At 38.1% G+C, this 27,762-nt stretch overlaps 1 protein-coding gene across 2 annotated transcripts; it reads left to right on the forward strand.

Annotated features, from left to right (window-relative positions):
* Positions 1 to 9,516: 9,516 nt before the first annotated feature.
* LOC134612657 (retinol dehydrogenase 14-like) lies at positions 9,517 to 27,286 on the forward strand. Of its 2 annotated transcripts, none has more exons than XM_063457069.1 (6): positions 9,517 to 9,589; positions 11,265 to 11,391; positions 12,872 to 13,001; positions 21,174 to 21,416; positions 25,681 to 25,983; positions 26,463 to 27,286. In XM_063457069.1, the coding sequence occupies exons 3-6, from the start codon at positions 12,881 to 12,883 to the stop codon at positions 26,756 to 26,758; spliced, it is 963 nt and encodes a 320-aa protein (XP_063313139.1). In that variant the 5' UTR covers positions 9,517 to 9,589; positions 11,265 to 11,391; positions 12,872 to 12,880; the 3' UTR covers positions 26,759 to 27,286. The 2 variants fall into 2 exon arrangements, with proteins under 2 accessions (XP_063313139.1, XP_063313140.1); XM_063457070.1 differs by lacking the exon at positions 9,517 to 9,589 and adding an exon at positions 9,631 to 9,654.
* Positions 27,287 to 27,762: the final 476 nt, after the last annotated feature.

Consider the following 27,762-nt stretch of genomic DNA (forward strand, 5'->3'; position numbering starts at 1 on the left):
GTAATTTTTGATGTTGGAAATTAGAATTATAATTGCAATAAATTTATTTGGAACAGGTTTTTTTCCTTTATAATGTCTTGTAAAATGACCATGGGACAGGTTGTTTATAACTTACAGCAGAAAAAGAAGATTGTGACAGCGTAGAAAATACTCAATTGATTTGACTGAGACAAGCTGAGAGATTTGATCAGCTGAGAACTGATTAAATAGAAAGAAATGTTAAAACATAGAAAAGCTGCTTTTTTTTGTAGGTCAAATCTTCCTCTCAATCTGTAGTGCATACGTAGAAGTTTCTTCCATCCTATCAAGCATATATCAGTACTCCCATAATGTTGTACGCAGAATGGTCATTTACAGGGAACCACTTAAGCATTTGAAAAAATGTTATATATACCACTAGTTATTTCTTTTATAAACGTATTTGCATGTCACCCTACTATACAGTAGGATGACATGAAAATGCCTTTCTTAAATAAATAACTGATGATGTGGCGAGATTCACTTCTATTGGGCATGCCTAAACTTGTGAAATTGATTATTGAGCCTGCAGTGACAGATTTGGAATGACTCAATAAACATGACAGAAATCCAAGAAATGAAAAATAAATTTAAAACACGAAACAGTATAACACCTGTACTTCATAAATGTTATTATTATTAATATTATAAGTATTTATATAGCAACAACTATTCAGCAGCACTTTACAATTATAGGTGGGTATATATATCATTAGATGTCTTGCCCAGAGAAACTTACGGGTGAGGTGGTCTAATCAGAATTTGAAACTGACTTTATCAGTTCTACCACTGCTCTAACTAGCCAGTATATTCTTCAGGTGATTGATTTGTCATCGCACCAAATATCAACTATTACTGGCATTATTTAACACTGACCGACACTTACAAAGAAACAACCAACAGCGCAGGGGCAGTGTGACTATAAGATAAGTATTGCCTCAGATAAAGAAACAGTCAACTTATATTTTAAGCAGAAAAAGAGAAAAATCGGAGCAATACTTCTGACTGGAACTTCCCAGCAAATCACAAAATAAATACCATATGTGAAAAATGAATGTTTTTGGTTTAAAAGATAAATTATATATTTATTAATTATTACTAATTTTGTTGTTGTTAAATGAGAGAAAATTATGCTGTGTAAATTTGGAGAAACATAGGGGGAGAGGAACATCATTTAACACATTTAACACTCAATTTAAATGATAGGGTCAGGAATAAAAGCAGAACAACTACATTAAAGGACCACTATAGGCACCCAGACCACTTCAGCTTAATGAAGTGGTCTGGGTGCCAGGTCCAGCTAGGATTAACCCTTTTTTCTATAAACATAGCAGTTTCAGAGAAACTGCTATGTTTATATTAGGGTTAATCCAGCCTCTAGTGGCTGTCTCATTGGCAGCCGCTAGAGGCGCTTGCGTGCTTCTCACTGTGAAAATCACAGTGAGAAGACGCCAGCGTCCATAGGAAAGCATTGTAAATGCTTTCCTATGAGACTGGCTGAATGCGCACGCGGCTCCTGCCGCACATGCGCATTCAGCCGAGGATGAGGAGAGGAGGCGGAGAGGAGGAAGAGAGCTTCCCTCCCGGCGCTGGAGAAAGAGGTAAGTTTAACCCCTTCCCCCCCCAGAGCCCGGCGGGAGGGGGACCCTGAGGGTTGGGGCACCCTCAGGGCACTATAGTGCCAGGAAAACGAGTATGTTTTCCTGGCACTATAGTGGTCCTTTAACTGCACACACTGAACTCTTTCAACTTACACTTATATTTCTAACACCTATAGCACAGTGTATTCTTATGGTTCTAAAGTTCAATTAGTCAGCCTTTATGACTAAATGCAGCCTACAAACTATGACATTGATTTAATAAGCTTTCCAAATTATTCAATACTGTTAGAACATTGTTACCAAATGATTTCTCTACAGAAGTCACAATTAAAGTCTATGGAATATTTTGCAGATAAATCATATGAAAAGTTTTTCTAACAGTATTGAATCATTTGGAAACCTTAGTAAAGGGACACTATAGTCAACAAAATGACTACAGTTTAAAGGACCACTATAGTGCCAGGAAAACATACTTGTTTTCCTGGCACTATAGTGCCCTGAGGGTGCCCCCACCCTCAGGGTCCCCCTCCCGCCGGGCTCTAGGGGGAGGAAGGGGTTAAACTTACCTCTTTCTCCAGCGCCGGACGGGGAGCTCTCCTCCTCCTCTCCGCCTCCTCTCCTCCTCCTCGGCTGAATGCGCATGCGCTGCAGGAGCCGCGCGCGCATTCAGCCAGTCTCATAGGAAAGGATTTACAATGCTTTCCTATGGACGCTGGCGTCTTCTCACTGTGATTTTCACAGTGAGAAGCACGCAAGCGCCTCTAGCGGCTGTCAATGAGACAGCCCCTAGAGGCTGGATTAACCCTAATATAAACTTAGCAGTTTCTCTGAAACTGCTATGTTTATAGAAAAAAGGGTTAATCCTAGCTGGACCTGGCACCCAGACCACTTCATTAAGCTGAAGTGGTCTGGGTGCCTTTAGTGGTCCTTTAATACATGAGAGTAAAATTCCACACACCATCTCTTCATAACTTATTTATTGTATCCACCTGTAGCATTGATATCTTCATCAACCCTTGTCTGCAGTTAATTATTACCCTCATTGTCTGGTCTTGAAAATTAGATTCCTAAAACTCCTGCTAGGTACTGGCAGATCTTATCTACCAGTGTGCCTCAATTCTGTGCATGTTTCAGAACTAGCAGTTGCTAAACAATTTCCAGGGATACTTTGAAGGAGATTTATCAAAGTGCCGCGGACACTTTTGCCTGACAGATTTTATTAAATCTGTCATTTTTTTTCCTCTGCTGCTTCTTGTGCGCTCAAGCCATCGTGTATTAAAATACGCCATTTTTGGGCAACCCAAGTTTTTATATGTAGTGTGTGTGGGTGGGGGGGGGGGGGAGGGGGGGATACGTGCCAGGATTCATATTTTCTGGAACAAGAACCCAAAACATGAGACTGACCTGGCAAAAATAGGATTGTTGGGAACTATGAACTAATTTGCCACAAAAACAGCAAACATTAGGAACATGTTTAGAGTCACTCGTGCCAGATCAGAGTGATTAGAATGATATGTCTGAAAAAACAAACAAACAAACAAATCTTGCTATTTGTTTGTTTGGGTTGCTTCAAATGTGCTACTACAAGTCTTGAGTAACACAAATCGCTGAAGATGTATAGATTACATTTTACCCCCTTAAAAGTGTCTCCATTTGAAAAAGAAAAAAAAAATCATTGCTGCACTATAACACGGGTTGTTTGTCCTTTTCTTCTCAGTAATATAACTAATGTACATTGAGCCTACACAAAACATACTTTCTTTTTATTAAGACATATATAAAACATATATAATCACTGCCTACTGCACATTGAGAAAAAAAATGATGGAATACATTTTGTCGTGGTGCAGGGAAACTGTGAATGTGAGACATAGTTTAACGAGCCTGTGCTCCTACAGTGCATCCACCCCCAGAGCCATGTTTCACAGAATAATTAGATTACAACAAATTGTACAGCAGTAAGTAGCTTCATAAGGAGAACACATATCATTAGTTGGACATCTGCTGCAAGATTGATGATTGCATGGTTGGCTGTGTTAGCGCCTTCCAATCGTATGCAAATCACCTGATCATCAGCCAGTACTATTGTTGATGACTCTTTCAACTTGTAACTTATCTGCAAATAGCATCCCATCCCAATGTCTTCTGCTCGAAGAGATTAAGGGTAACATTTTGCAATCAGTAGTTTGTTTATCTTTTATGGCATTTTATCAGGTTGCAGATTGATTGTTATATTTTGCAGCTGACCTAAAGCTCAATAGCTTTACTTAACAGACTGTAACATGTGCAGTAAGATGGCTTATTCCTGAATTAAAAACAGTGCTGTTGTCCATTTAAAGCAATACTTAAGGAAGAAAAACAGGCAAGATTTACCAGTAAACATTCGTTCCATGGATTTAATCCTTTCATTACGTCTATATCTAGATTATATTATTATGTATCATAAGGCTACCAATACTTAGAACCTACATAAAAATATTAAGAAGCTAAATATGTAAATTCCATTATAAATTTATGATCATTCAATTTTCAGCCCACTATTGCATCAGCATATTTTTTTTAGAAAACATAAAAATGAGTAAAATCTTCCATTTGTCACATTTGGCATGAGAAGGCTACTGAATGAAATAAATTTTATATTAAAAAGAACTCTAAAACAAGTGCCGATATGAATGCAAACATTACAAAATCTGCCTATTATGAATTTTTCTGCTGCAAGTATCTCAGCATTTTAGTTAGATGTGACAGGAAGAGACAAGAAGAAAAAATGAATTGATCAGCCTAGAACTGGAATTCACACATGATGATAAACTTCTTTAAACGTTCTCTTTGTTTGAATCATTGCTATTAGAAAAAAAAATGTTCTTCCTACATATTTATATTTCTCTTTAGATTAAACCTGATTTCACCCCAAGTGTGGTCATTATTCTGAACACACATAACAGCAATACAGTAAAGCATTACACTAAGCAAGGATAATATACTATTGTAACAGTGAGAATACTTTGTGAGTCAGTGAAGTGAAAAACAATAGAAAGAAAAACTTTTAGAAATCAGCACACATCAGTTATAGAAACTGCAACTTTTAAAAAGCTGTATAAAGCAATCGATTTAGGATAATGAAAATAGGTGCAAATATAACATTTTAGACAAACAGTCCATCAAAGAATTAACTGATACAGAGGGTCTTAATCCAATTTGTTCATGCATTTTATTACCATCCTGTGCCTAAGGTTCTACACAGTCTTACACAAGCAAATTGAAACAATGCTCCCTGAAAGGTCTGCCCTCAGTGGGCTGGCCTGGTTGATTGGCAGTAAGCCAGGTGCACATTCACGAATGCATCAAGAATGCATCACTGGCCCGCTCCCTTTGATCCTCTCCGAAGAGCGTCCCGATTCTCTAGATGCCAGAATTAAGAGGCATGATGGTGGATAAAATATGTATTCCTTAATGACCAGTAATATACCATGTATATCATGATGCAATGGGGCTACTCTAATACCTTGTCAGAAATGTGTCACTATGCTTAGAGGTTATGGTGTGTTAATAGTTTGTATCACTTTTCAGATTACAACACTTTGATAAATCTTTAAAAACCTATATGTTTGTGAAGCCTATATAGCACAATATAACATTTTTTTTTCTTTATATCTTTCTCACGTCCATGTAGCTCGTTCAAGACTCATCTTGTATAGTTTGAGGAGTAAGCATAACTGACTGTTTAAATGTGAATACTTGTGCAGTTTCTGTAATGCATCCCACAAACCTTTTATTTTCTTTAATGAGATGGATAAATCAATCATCTTCCACTAGCAGTTTTATAATTACTTTTGCTTGCCTGTTCCTTCTGTCCTATTCTGCTGGGTTGTCAGTAGACAATTCTTTATCCAACACATCAAATAAATGATCGCTGCATAGCAACATTTCTAATTCTAGCTACTAAAAACTAGTATTTTGCTATATTCGGTTTTACCAATGCAATTTTCTATATATATTGCTTGTCGTTATTATTTATTTTTGATGAAGCTTTTCCCAATTTTAAACACTATAGAGCTGCACGTGACCCTCTTATGCAATGCATAAAATAAATAATGCATTAAATACAGGCTTCCATCAGATTATGCATTCACAGTTTTGTGAATAAGACTGTATTAATATATCTCCTGACCAATAGACTGTGCAGGGGATTTCACCAGAAGGAAGTAGAGAGATATGTTTGTGCACAATTTATACAGACATTAGATGTAAAAAGAGGAAGTAAAATTCTTAATTTGTACTATTTGGGAGCGGGAAAAGTCCTCTCCCAAACAGTACAAATGAAGGACAGGCACTCGAAGGACTTCTGGGCTAGTAGACAAATTTTGGTCGCCTTAATGGTGCTTGACGTCCTCACGCTAGGCAATATTGATTAATGCTTTCCTATGGGGAAATCCTAATGCAAGTGCGGCCATTGCCGCACATGCGCATAAGGTTTCCCTCGCCGCCTGACATCAGTGTGGGAGGAGTGTGGGCGGAGCCTGACCCAGCACCTAGGGACATCGGTGCTGGATTCAGGTAGGTGACTGATAAGGTTTTAACTTCTTCAGCGCCACAGGAGGGGGGTGCAAGGGAGGGGTGCACCTTAGAATTCTACAGTGCAATGCAGTGCAAATGCCCTTCCAGCACAATGAGGGTATTTCAAAGGATTATCTAGTGCCAGGAAAACAAACCTGTTTTCCTAACACTAGGGGATCCTGGAGTGCCCACCTGCCTTCCACCCCACCATCCCACATCGCTGAAGGGGTTAAAACTCCTTCAGACACTTACCTGAATCCAGCGCCGATGTCCCTCGGCGCTGGGTAGGCTCCGCCCATGCTCCTCCCCCTCCTACGTCCGCTGACAGGGGAGACCTAATACATTAGACCTCCCCATAGGAAACCATTATTCAAAGCTTTCCTATGGGGATTCCGGCGACGCTGGAGGTCCTCATGCCCAGCGTCGTTTAGACAACCAAAAGAAGCAATAATTACACTTGCAGGGTTTAGGGTGATAGGAGTTGGCACCACTGCAATTGGCTGAAGTGGTCTGGGTGCCTACAGTGTCCCTTTAATTTCATGTGCCTAATTTTCTCCAGATACTGCCCAGCATGAACAGTGAAGCATATACTTTACAAATAAGAAGGTGAATCAATTTAGCTGCAGACCTTTTTTTTTTTTTTATTGCAGACCCTAGGATTTTAGGGAGTTAGGAAATTAATCATGAGCAACTAATAAGTACATATTTGTTAAACGAACCCTATTGCGTTAGGAATACAAACATGTATTCCTAACATTAGAGTGTTCTAGAAGCTATTTCATTGCTAGGCCCCCTAAATCAAGTTTTAAAAAGGGTCTTACTAACCCTATTTCCAGTGCCGAGCCTCACAGCCACCCCCTTTGTCTCCCATGTTGCGTGACTCCTCTTAAGCTTCTAGTCCAATCCAATGCTTCTCATAGAGGGGTATTGGGGACGAGAAACACATGCGCTACAAGCACTGTACTCCTCTAATCAAATGCTTCTCTATGAAAAGAATTGACATCAATTGTTATAGAACCTAGAAGTCTATGCCAGTTCTGGACATGGAAGACAGTCACTAGAGGTATGTGTAACCCTTAAATGAAAACATTGCTGCAAACGTGAGGAGCACTGTAACCAGCCAACTTTATTGAGATAAAGTGGTATGGGTGCCTTTAATTTCACTGCCTAGTTCAAGTACATTACAAACTAAGCATTTTAACCAATGCTTTCCCGTTAAACGCCCATATCACCTATGCGTAGCTTTTCTGACCAGCAAATTATTATTATTAATATTATTAGCAGAAAAATCAGTACAGTTCCTTTATAGTTATTATAGTTATAATGGAAAGTTCCTTAACTCTCACGCCATAAGCAAAAAGAGGGAGGTTAAAAAATCTATAGGAACCCCCTCAGCAGGCATCCACCAATCCTTCTCCAAGTATTAGGCAAAACGTGTGCTTTTATATTACACACAGCATGCAGGGATACAGTTCCATACAACTCCCTTCCCATCTCATGCTATAGAATGGATATACCGGTATTAATTCTTGTTGGGCTCCACTGAAGCCCCTTATAACTGTGGAAAAGACCTATGCCCTCTCATGTTATCTCATGCAAGATGCCTTAAGTACAAGGTAAAAAGAATAGAATTCAGAACCTCTAATGTTGGCAATGTAATGAATTGAGATGGCATGACCTTTATAGGTTGGTAATGCTATAAGGAAAAGGTCTTGTATTATTTTAGGATTAGCTTTTCCGTGTTAAAAATATTATTTATTGGACAAAAATAATGGATGTTCTTATTATTTCTTATGCTAAACATGATAGCGCACACAGCTTGAAAGCATCCATAGATATAATTTACAAGTTAATAGGTAATGACTACATTAGTTTCATTTGTGTTTTGATTATGAAATGTTGAGTCCTACTCTGTATGGTTTCTATTTTATTAACAGTTACAATTTCTCTCTACTATTATACTGTTTAAATATTTCTAAAACCTTTATTGAATCTTTACAACCCCAACGTTTTATTACTGTGTGAAATATAAGGTTTTATTCAACAAACAACAGAAAATGTCATGTAGCAATTAAAATTAGCTACGTTTGGAAGTTAGAAGTAAAAACTGAGCAATTTACTGGCCCTGGGCGTGTACTTACTTCTTACTGTAACACACCTCTTGCAGTGTTGCAGTTTGCGGTGAGTTCTGGATTCAAGGAACACTCCAACAACCTAAACCACTACAGGAACAAACACTAAAAAAAAATAAAAAAAATATCTACAGTAATATCTACAGACGTTTTGCTTCCCCTTTAAATAGCGGTTTGTACCATACTTCACGACTAATGGTGCATAATACATACAACTTATATTTAAAATAAAACAAATACGCCTCTGCTGAAGACCAATAGAAGAAAAAAAACGGCATGACCGCTCAATGTGGTACATTGAGGATAATGTGGCTGCCTGAGAGAAAATATAACGCCAGATGCATATGTTGTTGCGGCCTCTGTTGCAAAAGTTCTGCACACTGTTCTGTATGACTTACACACAGAAAGAATTCAGAGAATTAATTAATCACGGCAGGGTTCACGAAGGAACTGCCTTGATTAATTAATTTCTTTTCTTAATTCTTGTCACGCATTAATTCTATATACTGCTGTGCGGCTGCATGTGCTATTCATAAGCATCCAGTACTGAAGGGCTGATTTGGCAGCTTTTCTGAAGTCAGCATGCACACTGCACAAGTCAAAAGGGCATATTTTAGAAAAGGTATTTACATCTACTTTAGCCTTTGATGGTAAATTACCATCTGAGTTTTCTTTGTTTTGTTTTGTAGAATTAGGCACGCAGGAATTAGCTTTTCTTGTAGCTAATTATGATTACATTAGGAGTAATCAAGAATTTCAGGGGTTTTAATGTAAAATTTCTAGTCCTAGCTATTTATGCAAAAGAGGACATTAAAAATGTTGGTCCATACCTTATACTCTATACGTACAGTATACAATACTGGACCCAACGATGCCACAGTTAATCATTCTAAGCACTTATTACAGCCATGCATGTAAAATAAATATTGTGTGGGACGGCTGAGTGTTATGTGTAAAATAATGTTCCACTGTAACAATGAAAGTTTGGAAACCAATGTAATGGCAGCGAAACAGCACTTCGGCGACACATTTATGTAGACGCCTTTTTGTCTTGCTTACACGGAAGTAAAATGAGGAGGGAACGCGACGATTCGACAAGATTGCTGTCACTTTGATTGGAAGGCGGCGCCTCCACAGAAGCTCAACCAATTGACAAACAGGAATACAATCTGTCCACCAATGAAATGCGGCCAGCCCAGAAGTACGGTGACGCGCCTGGTGTCCTGGTTTCCCGGTAGCGCTGGGTGCAGATAGATGGAGTGCCTGTGGTCTTGATTAGCGGTGAGATTGTGGTTTGCTAGGATGCTGGTTATATCCATGTACTCTGCACTGCTCCATCCATAGCTGTCAGTATCAGTCATCCACCTGGTTTAGAATGAGCAAAGTGTAGTATTAAATAGCAGTATATATATTATGTATTATGTGTCCCTGGTTTAGGTAGGACACATCTTAGAATGTTTATGACTTGGAGACAGAATATACTGTAGTAATATCTGCTTACAGTAGAACATTTCCAAAATTACTGTATTTCTGCAGCAGAGCAATATTCTTAGTTAGTCCCATAACACCAAACAAGCTACAACCCACTCATTTATAATTATTATTGCTAGCCTTGGAATTTTATAGCACCATCATATTACACAGTGCTTTACATTTGTACATTTGGGATGTAAAACAGCATGGAATTGACAGACAAAAATATGTTGACCTAATCAATGGGAGCGTAGCCATGTTCAAATGAGCTTAAAATCCAAGAGTATATACATAAACCTTATAATGGCATGATTAAAAGAAACACTGTAGTGTTGGGAATGCAGACATTCCTAACACCATAGTGCTGAAATACATATTCAGGTGTCGCGTTCCGTCTTCCCCCATTATGAATGAAGTGAAAAAGTATTTTACTCCCCTTATTTCCATCTCTCTTTTTATAGATAAAATCAATTGGAAAGCGAAGAAGTTAAAGGATAACTGTTACATCAAAACTTTTTTTTTTTTTTTTATGTAATAATTCTTTCATCAACTTTTGAAAGGTAAATAGATTTTTTTTTAAATCAAGTATATGTGAACAATGAGGAAAACTCATCACTACCTTTAGTATATTACAGAGTCCTTCAGCCATATACATGTACCTTAGGACAGACAGTGTTTGAAAACCGAAAGTCTCTTCACTCAACGCACAGAAGCAGGGAAGATCATAGAGACTATCGGTTTTCAAACAATGTCTGTCCCAAAGTGCATGTATATGGCTGAAGGATCATTTAGTATACTTTAGAAAGGAATTTGTTTTTACAAATTTATTTTTAAAATATACTTGATTTAAAAAAAAAAAAAAAAAAAAAAAAATCTTTCCTTTCAAAAGTTACAAAAATAGTTTTTTAAGATGACCGTTGTCCTGTAACTTCATCAGTTTCCTACTGATTTTATTTATAAGAGGAAATAAAGTCATGCACCCAGCATACTTCTGTTTATAGAATTCACACTTCTTTTGCAGCAGCATGTGCCTACCATATATTCCACTGTAGCTTATCTAGCAGTCAGCCTGAGTGACAGGCGGGAGGAGCAAGTGCCCACAGCACTTTGTCCTGGCTGTCACTTTTTGTAGTGAGTACTTGGGTTGAAGATTCCATTATTTTATACCTGGGTCTATCAGGGATGGAACTGCCTCACTGATACAGGCAGAGGAGGTGGAGCGATATGCCTGTGCCGTTGCAATAAATGCTTCATACATAAATGATATTTTTTATAGTTGTAAATTATTCTCCATTAAATGGCATCACAGCACACATTTATATGGTTTGTGCATATGGGTCCTTTATAACTTTTAATGCTACAGGGTAAGGTGATACAAACAGCACAGCAGCATCCCTTATTGTGTGCAGTGCTTTTTATTCATATTTTTTTATAAATGAAACTAATGCTGAGTTCTGAACTGTATATCCATGAATCCCTACAGGCAGTAGTTGATGGCTTGTCCTGGACAGTTCTGTGATAACAGTGGTTTGGCTGAAAAATTTAATGTCCAGGTCTCCTGAGAACCCATTGCAAAAGCTGCAAATCCTCTGAACACCGGAACGTCAAAGGTGAATATATTTGTTTGTTTTTTCAGATTTTATTTTTCACTTGTATATTTTTTGGGGAGCATTTTTAAGGCATGACCTATGTAATACAGGCATATACACACACAGCCTCTCCTACACATTCACATGTTAAGCAACTCGTACACATACACAATTTAATTCTTCCTCTGCATAACCTGCTGATCACCTGTCTTGGAGATGAGGTGATTAGAAGTTGCAGTATTCTGTCACTGGTGTAAGTTAGGAGCATGATCGCAGAGGCAGGAAGTGATATGACTTTATATTCTGCACTTTACAAAGCGACAGCTGACTCCCTTGAAACCTTGTGTTTCCCTGGTTAGGGAAGCATTAAAAATGTGCTTGGCCAATTGGACTGTTCAAGAAAGATTGAAAATGTACTCCGCATATGTAGCTGGTTATTGGAGATTAAAAATATCCATAACTGAAAATCTCCCCCACTAATATGACCACCTGAAAAACATATAAAATATATATCTCATTCAAAGAGATTGCATTTTTTGACTTTTTCACAATGGTGCAGAGATGTCCTTAATTAAAATATATAAATCGTTTTAAATTTTATTATCCCTACCCCTGGTAAATGACAGGATGATTAGTGGTCATTCAGTACAGTATTGTTAAGAATTTTGATGTATTTCTTAAGCCCATAAATACATTACAGATTTTGAGCATTGGAATATCCAAAGCACATTTTAGTGTAACCTGTTGCCATTCTTCCCAGAAAATGTTATAGTGTTGAAATACAGAAACATTAAAGCAGACTGTCATGGCCAAATCTGATTTTAGTCCATTGAACTAATAAAACTGAAAAATGTGATTAAAAAAAAAAAAAAAAAACAATCCAGACAATAAAAAAAAATAGTCCATATTCACCTTACCAACTTGACTTGGAGCACTCTGATTGGTTGGCTTAACCCCTTAACGACCAAACTTCTGGAATAAAAGGGAATCATGACATGTCACACATGTCATGTGTCCTTAAGGGGTTAAGCTCCCACAGGGCACGGGTGGGTGCTGAAGGGGGACACTGTTCTATGTTCCCTCCCCACCTTTTAATTATTTAAATAGGTGCCTCACCATGGGGGCATGAGGGACCTGTGCCTGGTACCCCTTTATTGGATTAGGTTGGGTCTTTTTTTTACAATACTGAGCAGCCACATCTCAATCCGATTGAGCATCTGTGAGATTTGTGAGAACTTGCATGACTTAAAGGATCTGTTGCTAATGTCTTGGTGCCAGATAACACAGGACACGTTCAGAGGTCTTGTGGAGACCATGCTGCAACGCATCAGAGCTCATTTGACAGCACAAAGAGACCTAAAGGATATTAGACATGTGGTTTTAATGTTGTGGCGGATCAGTGTAGCTGTTGTTAGCTATGCACACACAAAACAATATGTGATGAGAAAATTGTATGTACATATGGCAATATATGAAAATAAATATTTGTTTGGGTTTGCAGGACAAGATCATGTATTTGCTAGGCACTGTGATTGTGGCTTTGCTCCTCACAATATTTTTAAGGCGCTTCAAGAATAGAATCATATGCCTTGATCCTAAAAGACTGGATGGCAAAACAGTCCTCATAACTGGTAAGTTTTTCTGTATTATGAGAAGTGAGTTGGGTCAACAAGAAGTTGAAAAAATATTTTCTGGTCTTTACTTAAAGATTTATTACCAATGCATAAGCTGTTAGCTATACTTTTGCTATTTATTTCATTTGCGCCAACTATGGATGTACATAACCTATATTCCCACTTGAGCATTAGGGTGAAATGTACTAAAGGCTTTGCTTTATTTGTAGAGTGCCTGTAAAACCTCAAAGGGCCATCTAAAATGTCATTCGAATCACACATTAAAAACGTGTCGAATATTTGTTTGATAGTAGATGGGTAAATCCAAAAAAAGGTAATCGTGTTCTAAAATTTAACATGTTTATTATATAATTAATAATTTTGTTAAAAAAACAATCTTTTTTTATATCAGCTTCTGCTCTGTGCCATGTCAGAGACTGATTTATTTATATATGTAAAGGCTGTGTCTGCAGTTGTGGGAGGGGCATGGTTCCCTATTTAAACACACTACTCACCTTCCTCTGTCTCGTTCATGCCTTAGCGATTTGCATGACGCTGGTTCTGGTCTCCATTTACCAGACATCTCTTCTGAAACGTAAGATACTTGCCCTGCGTTCGTGCCGTGGTCGCAGCCCCTACGATGTCATCACGGTTTGGGTTTATTCTCTGCACCCTCGTGGGTCTGTTCCTGGTGTTTGGATTACCCCTAGTGGTTCTTTTGGTTAGCGTTCGTTAATGGGAGGGGAATTTTTTTTTCTTTGTGTTTGTTCTGGTGTTCTTTCTGTGGCTTGTTTTCCTTGCTGTTTTTTTATTTTTGTGTGCTCTCCCTCACAACATATGGGTTTTGTACGCAGGTCCGCTTTTTCATTTAAGTTCCGGTTCTAGGTCCTGTTTGATACCAAGGTTCTTCAGCCCATTGCCAAGTCTGACCTGTTTTCGTACACTGCATGGCTGGGCCACGTTTCCCCACCATACTTCTCGTACTACACTATTTTCAGGAAGGTATGTTACGTGTTTTGTTACTAGGTCTATGATCTGGCCCATACAAGCCCCATGGGCTATACACCAACACGATTTCTATAACCAATTTCCAAGCACACTCCATACGGCCTGACCACCTGGACTCTGATGTGCTTACTCCACACAGATACGGTCTGCCTTGCAATCCTCCCTTGTTCACCCCCACTTTCGTTACACGTTCCTCAGGTACGTCCTTTATCACACTCGCTGCCCTCCTCTCTTAATTAGCTGTGGCTGACAGTTACGGTCTTAGGTGTCCAATAGTGGTAATTCCCCTGGCCTCTTTGCCTTAGGTTAGTGGTCCCATGAGGCCAACAGCTATCCTTATACTCGAAGGTACTACGCCCCTCGGGCCAAATCATAGTTAGTCGCCTTGCAGTGTGGCATAGAGAGGGCCTCACCTGTCACTCCCATTCTATCTTATGTTTAAAAGTCACCTAAAAGCCAACACCCCGCCACTACATTCGGTGGCTGCGTTATCCCCTCGCACCAACACATAGCACCTCTCTTGCCACTTGGCATCTAGCAGGAGAGGCGCCCGAGTGGTACTAACCCTTCTGATGTTCAGTCCATGTTGTCTTCAATCATGACATCTTTGGGGCAGATCAATCAGAGGTTAAAAAAATTGGAAATTGGAGTTGCGAGCCAGTCTTCCCGCTCCTGTTCAGGCGGAACGTCCTGTGGCTCGACCGGTAATTTGTTGTCCAGCATAGATACTCCGCTGGATGTCGATCCGTCCCATATGGTCCCAGCTAATATTAGGAAAGATATCTTGGAAGGCAAGGACGTAAACCTGGTTTCGCTCCTCATTGCCTGTCAGGATATCGTAGATAAGAAGACTTGTGCCTATGGTGACTTGTCGGTTGTGATCAAGGCCAGGGACCCCAGGCTTAACAGGAAACTCTCCATCCTGGAGTTTGTCCTGGCATTTGGGTTATATAGGGATGTTTTGTGCTCGGTCTACCCTGCTAGGAGACAAGAGTTGGACCTTTACCTGCACAAGCTGGTGGACTTGGGACACAAATACGGCGGTAGATCTTTTTACGATTACCACAGGTCCTTCTCTGCTAAGGTATCTGCAGCATTTGCTCAGTTTGGTGTCAAGTTGAATTGGAGTAAATTGGAAACAGAACTCTTCTACAGACACTTTGCGACTCATTCTACGAATCTTTGTCCCAATACGACCGAGGTTTCCTCCGGCCTTGTTGTTCCCTCCCCTTCTACACAACCTGACAAGGTCATCAAGGATAAATTGGGACGCCCCATACTCTTTCTGGGGAAGTCCCAGGTCTGTAATAACTTCAATGCTGGTACCTGCAGTTTTAGCGCTTGCAGGGTTTTGCACGTTTGTTCCAAGTGTTTCTGTGCACATGCAAAAACCATGTGCCCCAATAAATTATATCCCAAACCATACTTGTTAATGTGACTACCTTGTCAGCTATGTTTTCTTCTCACCCATTCAGACACTTGGTTGATTTCTTACTCTCTGGTTCTTCTGAGGGTTTTCATGCAGGCATTGTACATATTCCGTTAGGTATCTTCGAGTGTAAAAACCCGCAATCGGCCCTGGCACACCCAGAGGCGGTTGATACTTTCATACAACAGGAGGTCGCTGAGGGTTTTCTTTCAGGTCCTTTTCAAGTTCCGCCTTTCACTTCATGGAGGAAGAACCCTATTGGTATTGTCACCGGAAGGAACTCCATGAGACAGTTTGATTATCGTGCTCTTTGCCCCTCATTCAAAGGAAATTCCTAGTTTGAATTCCTTGATTCCATGCGAGGAATTTTCCCTGCAATATTCCGGGATTGACAATGCAATCTCGACTATCATAAAAGCTGGGGTAGGCACTTGGCTTAGTAAGACTGATATTGTCAATGCTTTTAAACTAGTACCAATGCACCCTACACTCTGGCATTTGCAAATGGAAGGGCCTATATTACTTCTTCTCCGGCTTACTTTTGGTTCTAAAAGTAGCCCAAAACTGTTTGATATTTTCGCGGAGACTAATTTTAATAGATGTCCCGCAGTCATTCACTATTTGGACCATTTCCTTATGATTGAAGAGAACACTTTCCCCCATGTAGCCTTAAAGAAGCCATTTCTCTTTTTCAGTTATTGGGTGTACCAGTGTCACCCAAGAAAACAGAAGGTCCGGATACCATTATTACCTTTCTGGGTATGCAGCTTGATTCTATTACTATGCAGGCCAGTCTGCCCAAAGATAAAATAGATCTCATACTCTCATGCATTGATCGAAATATATACGAACCAGGTCATGCTGTCGGAAGGAATTACAATCTTTGTTGGGGTCCTTGAATTTTGCTATGAGGATTATTCCTCAAAGCAGAGCATTTATATCTCGGTTACTATACCTGTTTCCTGATCTTCCTAACCTGACAGCTGGATCATGCTAGATGACCAGGCCACAGCGGATCTGCTCATGTGACAAAGGTTCTTACTTTCATGGAATGGGAGGAGTACGTTCCGTCCCAAAAATTCACCCACAATATGGACGGACGCTGAGGCCACCGCTGGCTTCTCGGCCATTTAGAGGCTATGGGGTGCTTGGCCTGCGGAAGTACTGAGCATTGAGGTTTTTTTCACTACCTCTGCTGTTTTTGAAATTTACCCGAGTTTTATAGCAGTTGCTGTGGCTTGGGGTCAGACGTGGTCGGGTTGTCCGGTACGCTGTTTCTCGTACAACCAAGCCACTTGTTACATTATTAATAAAGGGCGTTCGTCATCTCTAGTAATTATGAGATTCCTTAGGAAGTTAACCTAGTTGGCAGCTAGTCATCAATTCTTTCTGATCTGTATTCATGTACCAGGTCTTACAAATATTGCTTCTGACAGACTGTCTCGATTTCATTTCCAGGCATTCCACACAGCTCTGCCTACAGCCTCTCTCAAGGCCACTGCCGCCCCTACCTTTTCAGGATCTGATCATAGACTAACCACCTTGTATCTCACGGCCTTTTTATTAGAATATAACATTACTGACTCTCTTGTCGTCTGTGTTAGGTTTTGCTTCTTTTTGCCACCACAAACTTGCATTATCCCATAATACCATCAAACTATACCTATCCAGTATACAACATCACATGTTGAACATATTTCCAAACAAACACAGCTTTGTGTTTTTGTACCAGATTAAAACCATACTCAGAGGCATTCAGAGATCCGAACACACTCAAACACAAAAGATTACCTATCGACATCAAACTATTTAATTCTCTATCAGACCTATTAGATGCTTGTCCCTTCGATCCACGCACCATATTGCAGCTTTAATTACTAGGTTGGTGCGTGGATCAAAGGGACAAGCATCTAATAGGTCTGATAGAGAATTAAATAGTTGGATGTCGATAGGTAATCTTTTATGTGTTTGAGCGTGTCCTGGCACGATTATGTACTTTCCCTACCACCCACAAAACAACCCAAGATGGACAACACGCATAATAAATGATGCCCGGTTAAAGTCCTGGACACCTATTTACTTTCTCTTGGTATCCAAGCTTCCCAACCACTGTTATCTTTACACGGGTGAGTCTTTACAACAACGAAATTCATGAAACACATCAGATCATCAGTCTCAATCCATCCAACTATTCTGGTCACTCTTTTAGAATAGGGGCGGCATCCACGGCTTCAAGCAAGAACATACCAGCCCATATAATTAAAACTCTAGGACGATGGAAGTCCTCAGCATATTCCCTGTACATACCACAACTGGTACAAGAACTTAGACATGCATATAATATGTCCATATAATTATGTTCTTTCCAATCAATGGATTGTAATAAATTCTTCCTCGTATCTACTTTTGCCCTCTTTATTTACAGGCCTACCGCATCGTCAGTTCCAGCACACCACAACCGCCTTTTCTCTTCATACACTTTATGCTACACTTTGATACGCTCCTTTTCTCTTTTATTCTGCCTTTTTGCCCCTAACACAAATGTGAAGGCTTGACCTGCAGTTGTGGGAGGGGCATGGTTTCCTATTTAAACCCACTACTCACTTTCCTCTATCTCGTTGTGCCTTAGCGATTTGCATGACCCCACCTTCCTCTCCCTCTTTCTATACCTTTTTATTACACCTCATGGGCGGGCCCTCTTTATTTACAGGCCTACTTCATCGTCAGTTCCGGCACACCACAACCAACTTTTTCTCTCCCTACACTTTGATAAGTTCCTTTTATCGCTTTTTGCTCCTAACACAAATGTGGGTTTTTGTTTTTTTTAATCATACTTCTTTTGGTCAAAAACATACAGTGCAGGTGGATAGCTTTTGTTTAAACATAATTTAAAAATTGCTTTTGGCAAAGCAAATCTATTACTTAAATGTAATATATTATCAGCCCATCACCCATCACCCAGGGGCTGAAAATGGAGGCAGCTCCTTGCTGATTCATATTCCATTCCAAAACCCAGGAATGCATGCACAGTTTAGGGAGACCTGACCAAATGTCACAAAGAGTAATCTGTACAGCACTGGGTATCTACACTGGAACTTATAGTACTATAAAATAATGTTGAAAAAAATACAGCTGTCAGTTGGACAACTTTTATTTCTTTTTTTAAATAAAGTGTACTATAACAAAATATTACGTAATGGAATAATTGAATGCCACAGTTACTTATGTACAGCCCACTTATGTACAGTAACTGGGGAAACCTAAAAGCACCTCCCTTTAAAGGGGCACTCTATGCACCTAAACAACTTTAATGAAGTGGTTTTGATGTATAGATCATGCCCCTGTAGTCTCATTGCACAATTTTCTGCCATTTACGAGTTGAATCACTTTTTTTATGCAGACCTAGTTGCACAGCCCCCTTACGCACTTTATTTTTATTTTATTTTTAGCTTTTCTTACTGCACAGTGTGTTTATGTTAGATGATTTTATGTCCTGCTGCTAATTTCCTACTAGAGCTTGCCAAAAGCAGTAAATAAGTTACTGAAAACACGCTCTTCTGTCATTTCTACCATCTACCTGGGTAGTGATTCTCTCCTTATGATTACCCTCCCCTCCATAGACCCATTCATTTTCTCTTCTTCTACTGTTCCGTTCTTATACACCTTGACTAGCTCATTTGGGCTCAGGAATCTTATCCATCGATCCCTTCTCCCATATGACATGCTTTTATTCTTTTTATTCCTCTTATGTGCTTTTACCTCTTCCTCATAAACCGTAAGCTTGTTTTGTGCAGGTCCTTCTGCACCTTTTGTTTTGCATGTCACTTACTTGATGGCAGTTATTCCCATTCCATAATTCTAAAGTCCTTAAGAAAACGTTGGAGCTTTTAAAAACAATAAGAAGACTTTTTTTAAAGTAAGCACACTGTGCTGTAAAAGTGAAACCTCATTTGTATGGAGGCTGTGTGAGTCATAGCCAGGGGAGGTGTGTTTAGTGCTGCATAACTCCTAAATGGAAGAGAATTGAGCAGTGATACTGCAGAGGCATGATTTATACACCAAACTGCTTAATTAAACTAATGTTGCTTGGTGTGCCCCATTTAAGAGGGTAACATTTGCAACTCTCTTATGTATTCCCCTTAATTCAGAATTTAGTAAACAATAATCTATATCTGTGACCTGTGCGTTCATTTCTTTTTTACATTGTATGCTGGTAATACTGGTACCATGATTCTTTTATTTTTATACCTGTTATCTTGATTATAAACATGTTCACTTGACTTTCACCTTCAGCAGATGGAATAAAGTAAGTTATCCCATTCTGAATCAACAGCGTTATCCTAATGCTTTCAATATTTAAGTGGTTCTATGCCCCCTCTATCTCTCTGTGCTATGAATCTCTTGATGTTTTCTTCGGGCATTCAGCATTTACAGAAGGGCCACACTGTGAGCTGGCTGCCACGAGCCTCATTGGTGCCAGATGACCAAAATCTTTTCCAAAAGGTGCATTTGTCCAGCTGAATGTTCAGATTGCTGTAAATGAATTAGTGGTGACATAGTCAAAGGGAGTTGATTTTTCAAAATGAAGCGTTAGCTCTGCCACCTGCTCTCTGTGTGACTCCTGGCATGTTTTTCAATCTGTGTCAATCTACTCTGTTCCCACAGAGGAAGTGTCATCTCCTGGCTATGGTGGCCTGCTTGCTGCTGTTTTATTAGTTTACATTATAGGTTGTATTTTATTTGCAAAGACAAGATGTAAGAGGTGATATCAGATTGTTTGCATATTCCAAATTTTCAGTACAGCCTGTGAAATACTATTATTAAATATCATTTGACAGGTTTTTGTTTATTTGTATTTTTTTTTTAAAGCTATGTAATGAATTGTCAAGAGCACTTGTGTTGTATGTGAATGGTTATTTGAATTCACCGAAAATATACAACAATACTTGTCTCCACACGTCATTTGTAAGGAAAAATAATATAAAGGAGCAGTCTGTTTGCTTGTCATTCTCTTCAATCTCTTCAATATCTTTTTATATATATATATATATATATATTATATACACACACACACACACACAATAGTAAAATGTTGGTAGCACTCACGGACTTTAAAATGCAAACAAAAAACTCCTTTTGATTTTAAATTGTAGAAAATGTTACATAACTGTGTGATAAAAAGTTGGTCAACGTTTCAGTCACAACTTGGGGCTTTACTCAGGACATGTTTTTGGTCCTGGGAAAGTCCTAAGCTGGGACTGAAATGCTGACCAGCTTTTTATCACAGTTATAAAATTGGCACGGTTATGCAAGCTGAAGTGCTGTAAGGGTGTGGATTGTCCCTGTTAATTCTAATGAACATGTTTTATGTTTAGCCTGAGTAAATATCTTTTTAAAATAGGGACATTATATTATAAATAAGAGGTATTAATAAGCTCTTACACTGTTTAATTTGCATGTATTGTATAGGATTATGAATATTTTTTTCTCATAATATATCTTAATCTTGAAATGCAAACGAGAAGAAAAATTTGGCAAATAGCTATAAAGGAAGTTAGTTAAAATACCTTAGAAATCTATCTAACCCTGCCAATTTACCTGCCTAAAGTTCCTGTTTGATCATTTGCAAAACTGAGATATAAATAAGTAGAGATGTATCATATATCAACGCTTACTTTAAAGTGCCCCCCAAATATGTTTTATAAATGTTTTGTTTTACAGATATTGTAAGTTATTCATTTGTTTAATAACAGGTGGAACATCAGGCATTGGCAGAGAAACTGCCATAGCTCTGGCAAAACGTGGAGCTCGCGTCTTAATCACGGGCCAAGATGAGCAGAAAGAGAACGAAGCTTTGCGGCAAATCAAAAAAGAGAGTAACAGCTTGAATGTCCGATTCTTGTATCTAAATATGGCAAACGTTCAAAGCATCCGAGATTTCTGCAGAGAGTTCATGAAAAACGAGAAACGTCTTGACATCCTCATCAACAATGAAGGTGAATAAGTCAAAAGACAGTATGTCAAGGGTTTAGCAACACTATATACTACTGTGAAATGTAATATCTCACTATCCTTCTCTGTTTGCTATGTCCTGCAAGTCAAATTAGTGTGCTTGTTTGTTTATTTATTTGATATGAATGGTATGATAAACAAAAGGCTAGTCTAACATCAGATTGAAAAAAAAATTATTGCAAGAAATTACTTTAACGGTACAATTATTTTTGCAAAGCCATTCAGCTAATAATGAGCAAGCATAATTTTTTTTTTTTTTTTTTTAAACCTTGAACTAAAATTTATAGTATTCGTCTACAACATATTTTCAAACGAATATAGTAACCCCTTCATAACTAGGTTTAGGCAGATTATGACAAATTAATAGAACACGTCACTGTCTGAAGATAATAATAATAATAATAATAATCACTGTTTAGTAGCTATAACACCAATTAAAAAAAATGTATGCATTTTTTTTAATTAGGCTATATATATATATATACAAAAAATGGATAAGCAAGGCACTCCTCCTGGATTTCTCTGAACAAAGATCAAAACTTCATTTCAGCAAAAGTGTTTTAGGCGTCTGAAGTGTTCCTTTAATAATGGAAACTGATTTTAAACTGTTGCATTTTTAGACAGGATTAATATACAGATGAACTGTATCCTTAGAAATATCCCTTAACTAGCAATAATGCTGAAGTACACACTACCTAGCAGTGCACAGTGATATCATAGCACAATACAAAAAGCCATTGTATGTTAATTTACACTATGCAAGTGGTCCACTATTTGTCAACCTTATAACTATAACAAGCACACTATACACCGTTTTATATAAACACTATTGTAATAACCATAGTCAATATTTAGGACAGTGGAAGCCTTCAATCTGTGCAAAGTTGTTTTGCACTATTGACTTTTTGGGAAGTAAGCCTTGTATTTCCAGCAACCTCAGTAGCGATGTACAAACTTCTTTTTTGCATTGACAATTGCTAGCATAAAGCTAAGGATCCACCTGTCCTTATGAGCTTCAAGCAAATAGGAGGATGGATGCAGAAGGTAAAGGGGACTGTCTGGCAATTAGATTTAATTATGAAGAAAGTGTCATCGGAGAAGAGAAATTACCAGGGACAAGCCAGAAAGCGAGGTTTGTTCATTTTCAGGAATCGGCATGGCAGATTATTAGGGGATTACATGGTACACCTCTCTGAATGGATAGGTTACAGAGAGTGTTGAGAGATGCCATTTATTTCTCCATCTGTCAGGATGCCATTCCACCCATTTCACTAAGAAACTAGAAAGCAGAGTGCTTCAAATGTAACAAGAATTTCTGTGTAATGACATGCAAATGAAGATTTTGCTTCTCTCCACTTGAAACCTGTGCTGTGATTTAGATAGTGTGAAAGCAATCATTATCTCAAGTGGATCAATGTTAGCAGATAGAAGCCAAATGAAATGCAGTAGACGTGCTAATTTGCATGCCTTATCATATTAGTCCAGGACAAGTCATTGCATATCATATTTTGCTTATGCAATAAACCGGTTTTTGAACCTGTTTGTTACATATCTGTAAAACGCATTGAATTGTATCTGTAAAATGTCCTTCAGTGTCTTAAACAATACAGATCTTCATGCCATGTGGATTTTTCCGCATGACTACTGGTGATGGAGAGGAAAAAAAAATCTTTGCAGTGTTCAGTGTAGTTACTCAAGTATTACACTAGATGTCGCTGTTGGTTTTGCAGCAAGTAATTGTCCATTGTATTTAGCTGAAAAGGTTGGTAATAGCAAACCCATTAATTAGAATGCTGTGTTTCTTAATTAGACCAGTAATTATGGAATATATAATAGTGTTCTTCTGACAGTCCTATAATTAAAAGAATGACTAATATTTTGGGTGTATAAATACATGCATATATTCCTAGGGACAGGTGTCTGGCTTTGATCCCAGCAGGGAACGAAACTGCAATATAATCACCATTCTAGAGGAGATCAAGCTGTAACTACACAAAATAAGTCTTGAAATTGAGTTACAGTATATTTCAAATACATTTCAGTTTCCTTTTTTTTCTACTAGGATTGATAAGACTTTATAATTAAACATCTGACAGAATATTGTGAACTACTTTATTAAAATATAGCATATATAGTGTTTAGGATGGGTGTGTGCAGATCAGAAAGGACATGTATTAAATGGAATTGGAATGCTTATAGGTGTCAGGGAGGATTGAATAGATTCTATAATATTAGGTAAATTAGAATACACATTCACACGAACTAGTTACTGTTTGACATACACCGTCTGTCGTGTATTCCTTCCTGCTTCACTCAAAAAAAAATTGGGATGACAAACTCTGCCATAGCTTCTATCTAGAATGTTTGTTTGTTTGTGCAATTGCTTTCCTGAGTGTTTTATTCAGAACACTATGTAAAAAGTTATTCACTGGTTCTTAGATACCATATGATTGGCTACTGAATATGCCAGTCCTTATCTTATATAATACAAATGTTTGTCCAGTGTTTTCTAAAAGTGCTTTTTTTTTTTTTTTTTTTTTGTATTGTATATTGCATCTATTCTGTAAAGTGTATCCATAATGCAAGTTGAGATTGTACAATTTAAAGGGACACTTTAAGCAACATAACCACTACGGTTCAGTGTGGTGGTTGTATCTCGGTGCGCCATTCCTTGTTCTTTATCAAACTCTTTGAGAGCAGTGGTACCAAGCGACTGCTTTCTCCTTGTCCACAATTATTTATTTATTTATTTATTTTAACATGTGATAGCCTATCACTGCTGACTATGTTGGACCTAACTGACATTGATTTTGTGATAGTGTCCATAGGCTCATGGCACATAATCACTACATACACACAAAATCAGTATACTATTCGTCCTGCAGTAGACACACAGATCTAATATTTGTAAAAAAATAACATTATTTAAACCATACATTCACTACTAATGTCTCTGACACTGCTTATTACATATGTTTTTATATCATGGTGCCACAGTTTGTTTTCCTGCAGATCAAGATCAATCTTTCAGCTTTTAGAGATTGATATTGACCATTAAGTTGAACAAAACTTACCCTTTACCCTAGGTATTGCATCACAAATGTGTGGTTTTTATATGACTTTTGAATCATCCCATACACTAATCTTGTCATTCACACCTTTGTTAAAGAGACAATCAAAACACTATAAGCACTACAGCACGATGTATTGGTTATGGTACGAGGAGTCACCTGGTGCCATCCCACTGGTAAGAGTCAAACTGTTTTCAAATGGTTTGACACTTATCTGAGTCCTTGGGATGCATGTGGTCCTCCGGGTTCTTCAGCTATTGCTAAAGTGTAAGTTCACCTTCTGCTTTGGCAATATTCATTTTCTAAATGACCTACTTTATTAAAATATAGCATGTATAGTGTTTAGGATGGGTGTGTACAGATCAGAAAGGAAATGTATTAAATGGAATTGGAATGCTTATAGGTGTTAGGGAGGATTGAACCGTCTGTCGTGTATTGCTTCCTGCTTCACTCCAAAAAAAAAAATTGGGATGACAAACTTTGCCATAGCTTCTATCTAGAATGTTTGTTTGTTTGTGCAATTGCTTTCCTGAGTGTTTTATTCAGAACACTATGTAACAAGCTATTCCCTGGTCCCTAGATACCGTATGATTGGCTACTGAATATGCCAGTCCTTATCTTATGTAATACAAATGTTTGTCCAGTGTTTTCTAAAAGTGCACTGTCTAAAGAAGATCTCTTAATGATGGAGCAAAGCGGTCATGAGGTGTCCATCAGGCTGCTGGATTAGATGTAAATACCTGCTTTATTTTTAAGATACATGGAGACCCTGAAATGTAATTAGATAATGGAACACTCAGTATTACAAATAAATAAGGGTTATTTACTAAAGTGAGAATTTGAAGTGAACTCCATTTGAATTTCAATTTCTTATAAAGTAAAAATTGCCAAACTGGAAATATTTTCTGTCAGCTATGCTTTTAGTTTGGCTACTATAGCCATACATGTTAAATTTGCTTTGAACACTCACTTTAGTAAATAAACATAATTTATTTCTAATACCTGGTTGTTTCTTTAACCGAAGCATGGCGCCAGCGAACTCCAGGCATCATAATGATTATATCATGCTGTATTAGATATGGTGATTGGAGTGTCCTTTAATTAGAGGAGTAGGTTAATATTAATCGTATGATTTAAATCCCTTACATAGACTGGTAACTAATGCTGTCATTTACAGGTGTGCCGGCAGTATTGGACTGGACAGAGAATGGTTTCAGTATGTGTTTTGGGGTTAACCATCTGGGTCCTTTTCTCCTCACAAATCTTTTGCTTGAGCGTCTCAAAGGTTGTGCTCCAAGCCGCGTTATCACAGTTACCTCCAACGTTCACAAGTATCAGAAGCTGGACTTTACGGATTTAAACTATAATATAGTCCCACTTTTCACATATTGTCGCAGCAAGTTGGCAAATGTCTACTTCACCCAGGAGCTGGCCCGACAAACTGAACGACATGGAGTGTTCGTATGTGCTGTTCATCCAGGTCAGAAGATTTGTATTGGCTAGTTCTTTCTGGAAATGTTACTTAATGCTCACGGCATGCTTTTAACTGACTGTTACTAAATATGTTACTTTACAGTAACATATTTAGTTATCGTGGGCTGCATGAAAGGGTAAATTTGATGGAGTGTTTTTTTTTTCTCTGCCTGTAGTAATTTGTAAATATGTAACATAACACTGCTTACCATGATATAATTGTTCTGTTGTGATTGTTTGTTTTTTAAGATTTGCATTAGTGATTGAAAAATCAGGTGGTTTGAAAGATTAAAATGGCCATTATGTCAGAATACTTGTCAAGAAAAGGTTCCAGGAAAGACAAACCCTTATATTTTCCTGGTCTGACTGATTTTGTATTAGGTGTGACATTTTTGTATAGTATTGTTATCTGTTTACAAGAAGTCCTATATTGCTATACATTATTAAGAATGAAGATTCTAAAACCTGTTTCTTTCATTCCTACAGGTTATGTTGTTGGGAACTGGACACTGCAATTTTCTTTCCTCTTCAGGATAGTGATGTACGTTTTTATGTCCATGTTTTTTATATCCTGCGAGGCGGGCGCTCAGACTGTAATACATTGCGCAGTGTCAGACGATATTCTCCAACATAATGGTGGCTACTTCTCAGATTGTAAGCCCTGTAAATTGCGTCCACATGTGCAGGATGCTGGTGTAGCCAAAAAACTTTGGGAGGCAAGTGAGACAATGCTTGGACTTAATTCTTCTGCTCGAGAACATTTGGCAACACGAACAAAATAGTTTTTCAATGAATGTATAAAAGCATGAGGACAGCAGTATCCAAACATTTGTAGTGTTTCTACTAATCCGTTTTTGAAATCTCTGTGAAAGTGATTTAGCAGCTTAAAAGAGCCAGATCTCTGAATTGTTTCCTTTGTGTGTTCATAGTTGGAATGCAATTATGGTAGAATATGCTGCGTGTGTATCTAGAAAATATAAAAAATTCTAACCCCAAATCTGATGGGTAATGGATATAAAAAAAAAATAATGGAAGTATTCCTGTGGTGCAATGTGAGTTTGTTTGTTTGTTTGTTTGTTTTGTCCTTCTGTCACGTCAACGTATAGGCACTAATGTATAAGGCACTATTTTGTTCTAAAACTAACCATTTCAGTGTTGGTATGGTCATTGAAGTAGAGCAGCAGTCTCATAAACCAGCACTTAATATTTTACTAATATATTATTTTATTGTGTCAACATGCTGCTCTTTACTGAGTTGCTGATATCATATAGAGATTCTAATATTAAAACAGTGTTGGGAATTGCTACCGGATCACTACAGCTTAAGGTAATGTCATTTTTACAATTGGTAAAAAACAAATGGAGGGGAAGAGGGCGAAGGGAATTGGAATGTCTGGATAGTATATAAAAGCCATGTTGTGTAACAACGTTTTATTGTATTGTAGAGGATAACAGTTTGTTTATCTATCACCATTGCCTTCTTGTTTTTTCTGAACACTGTAGCTGATATCAGGCGCTCCTCAGAGTTCAGCAATAACATTGTTACCAAAGTGACAAGACCACTTTAGCAGCTACCTTATTTATTTTGCACTTCTATGAGCTGCACTCTGGTAATAGGAGCTGCAATATGCGGGATAGATGGTCCGCAATTTTCTTTTCTTTTTGCCAAAAAGGTCACATGGGGAGGCAAAAATACCACACATGCTGATATGGATGCACTTTGGTTATGCTTTTACCAACAAATATTGTGTGAGATTATTATTATTATTATTATTATTATTATTAT

This window comes from Pelobates fuscus, chromosome 5 (assembly GCF_036172605.1).
Source record: "Pelobates fuscus isolate aPelFus1 chromosome 5, aPelFus1.pri, whole genome shotgun sequence".
Classification (NCBI taxonomy): Eukaryota; Metazoa; Chordata; class Amphibia; order Anura; family Pelobatidae; genus Pelobates; species Pelobates fuscus.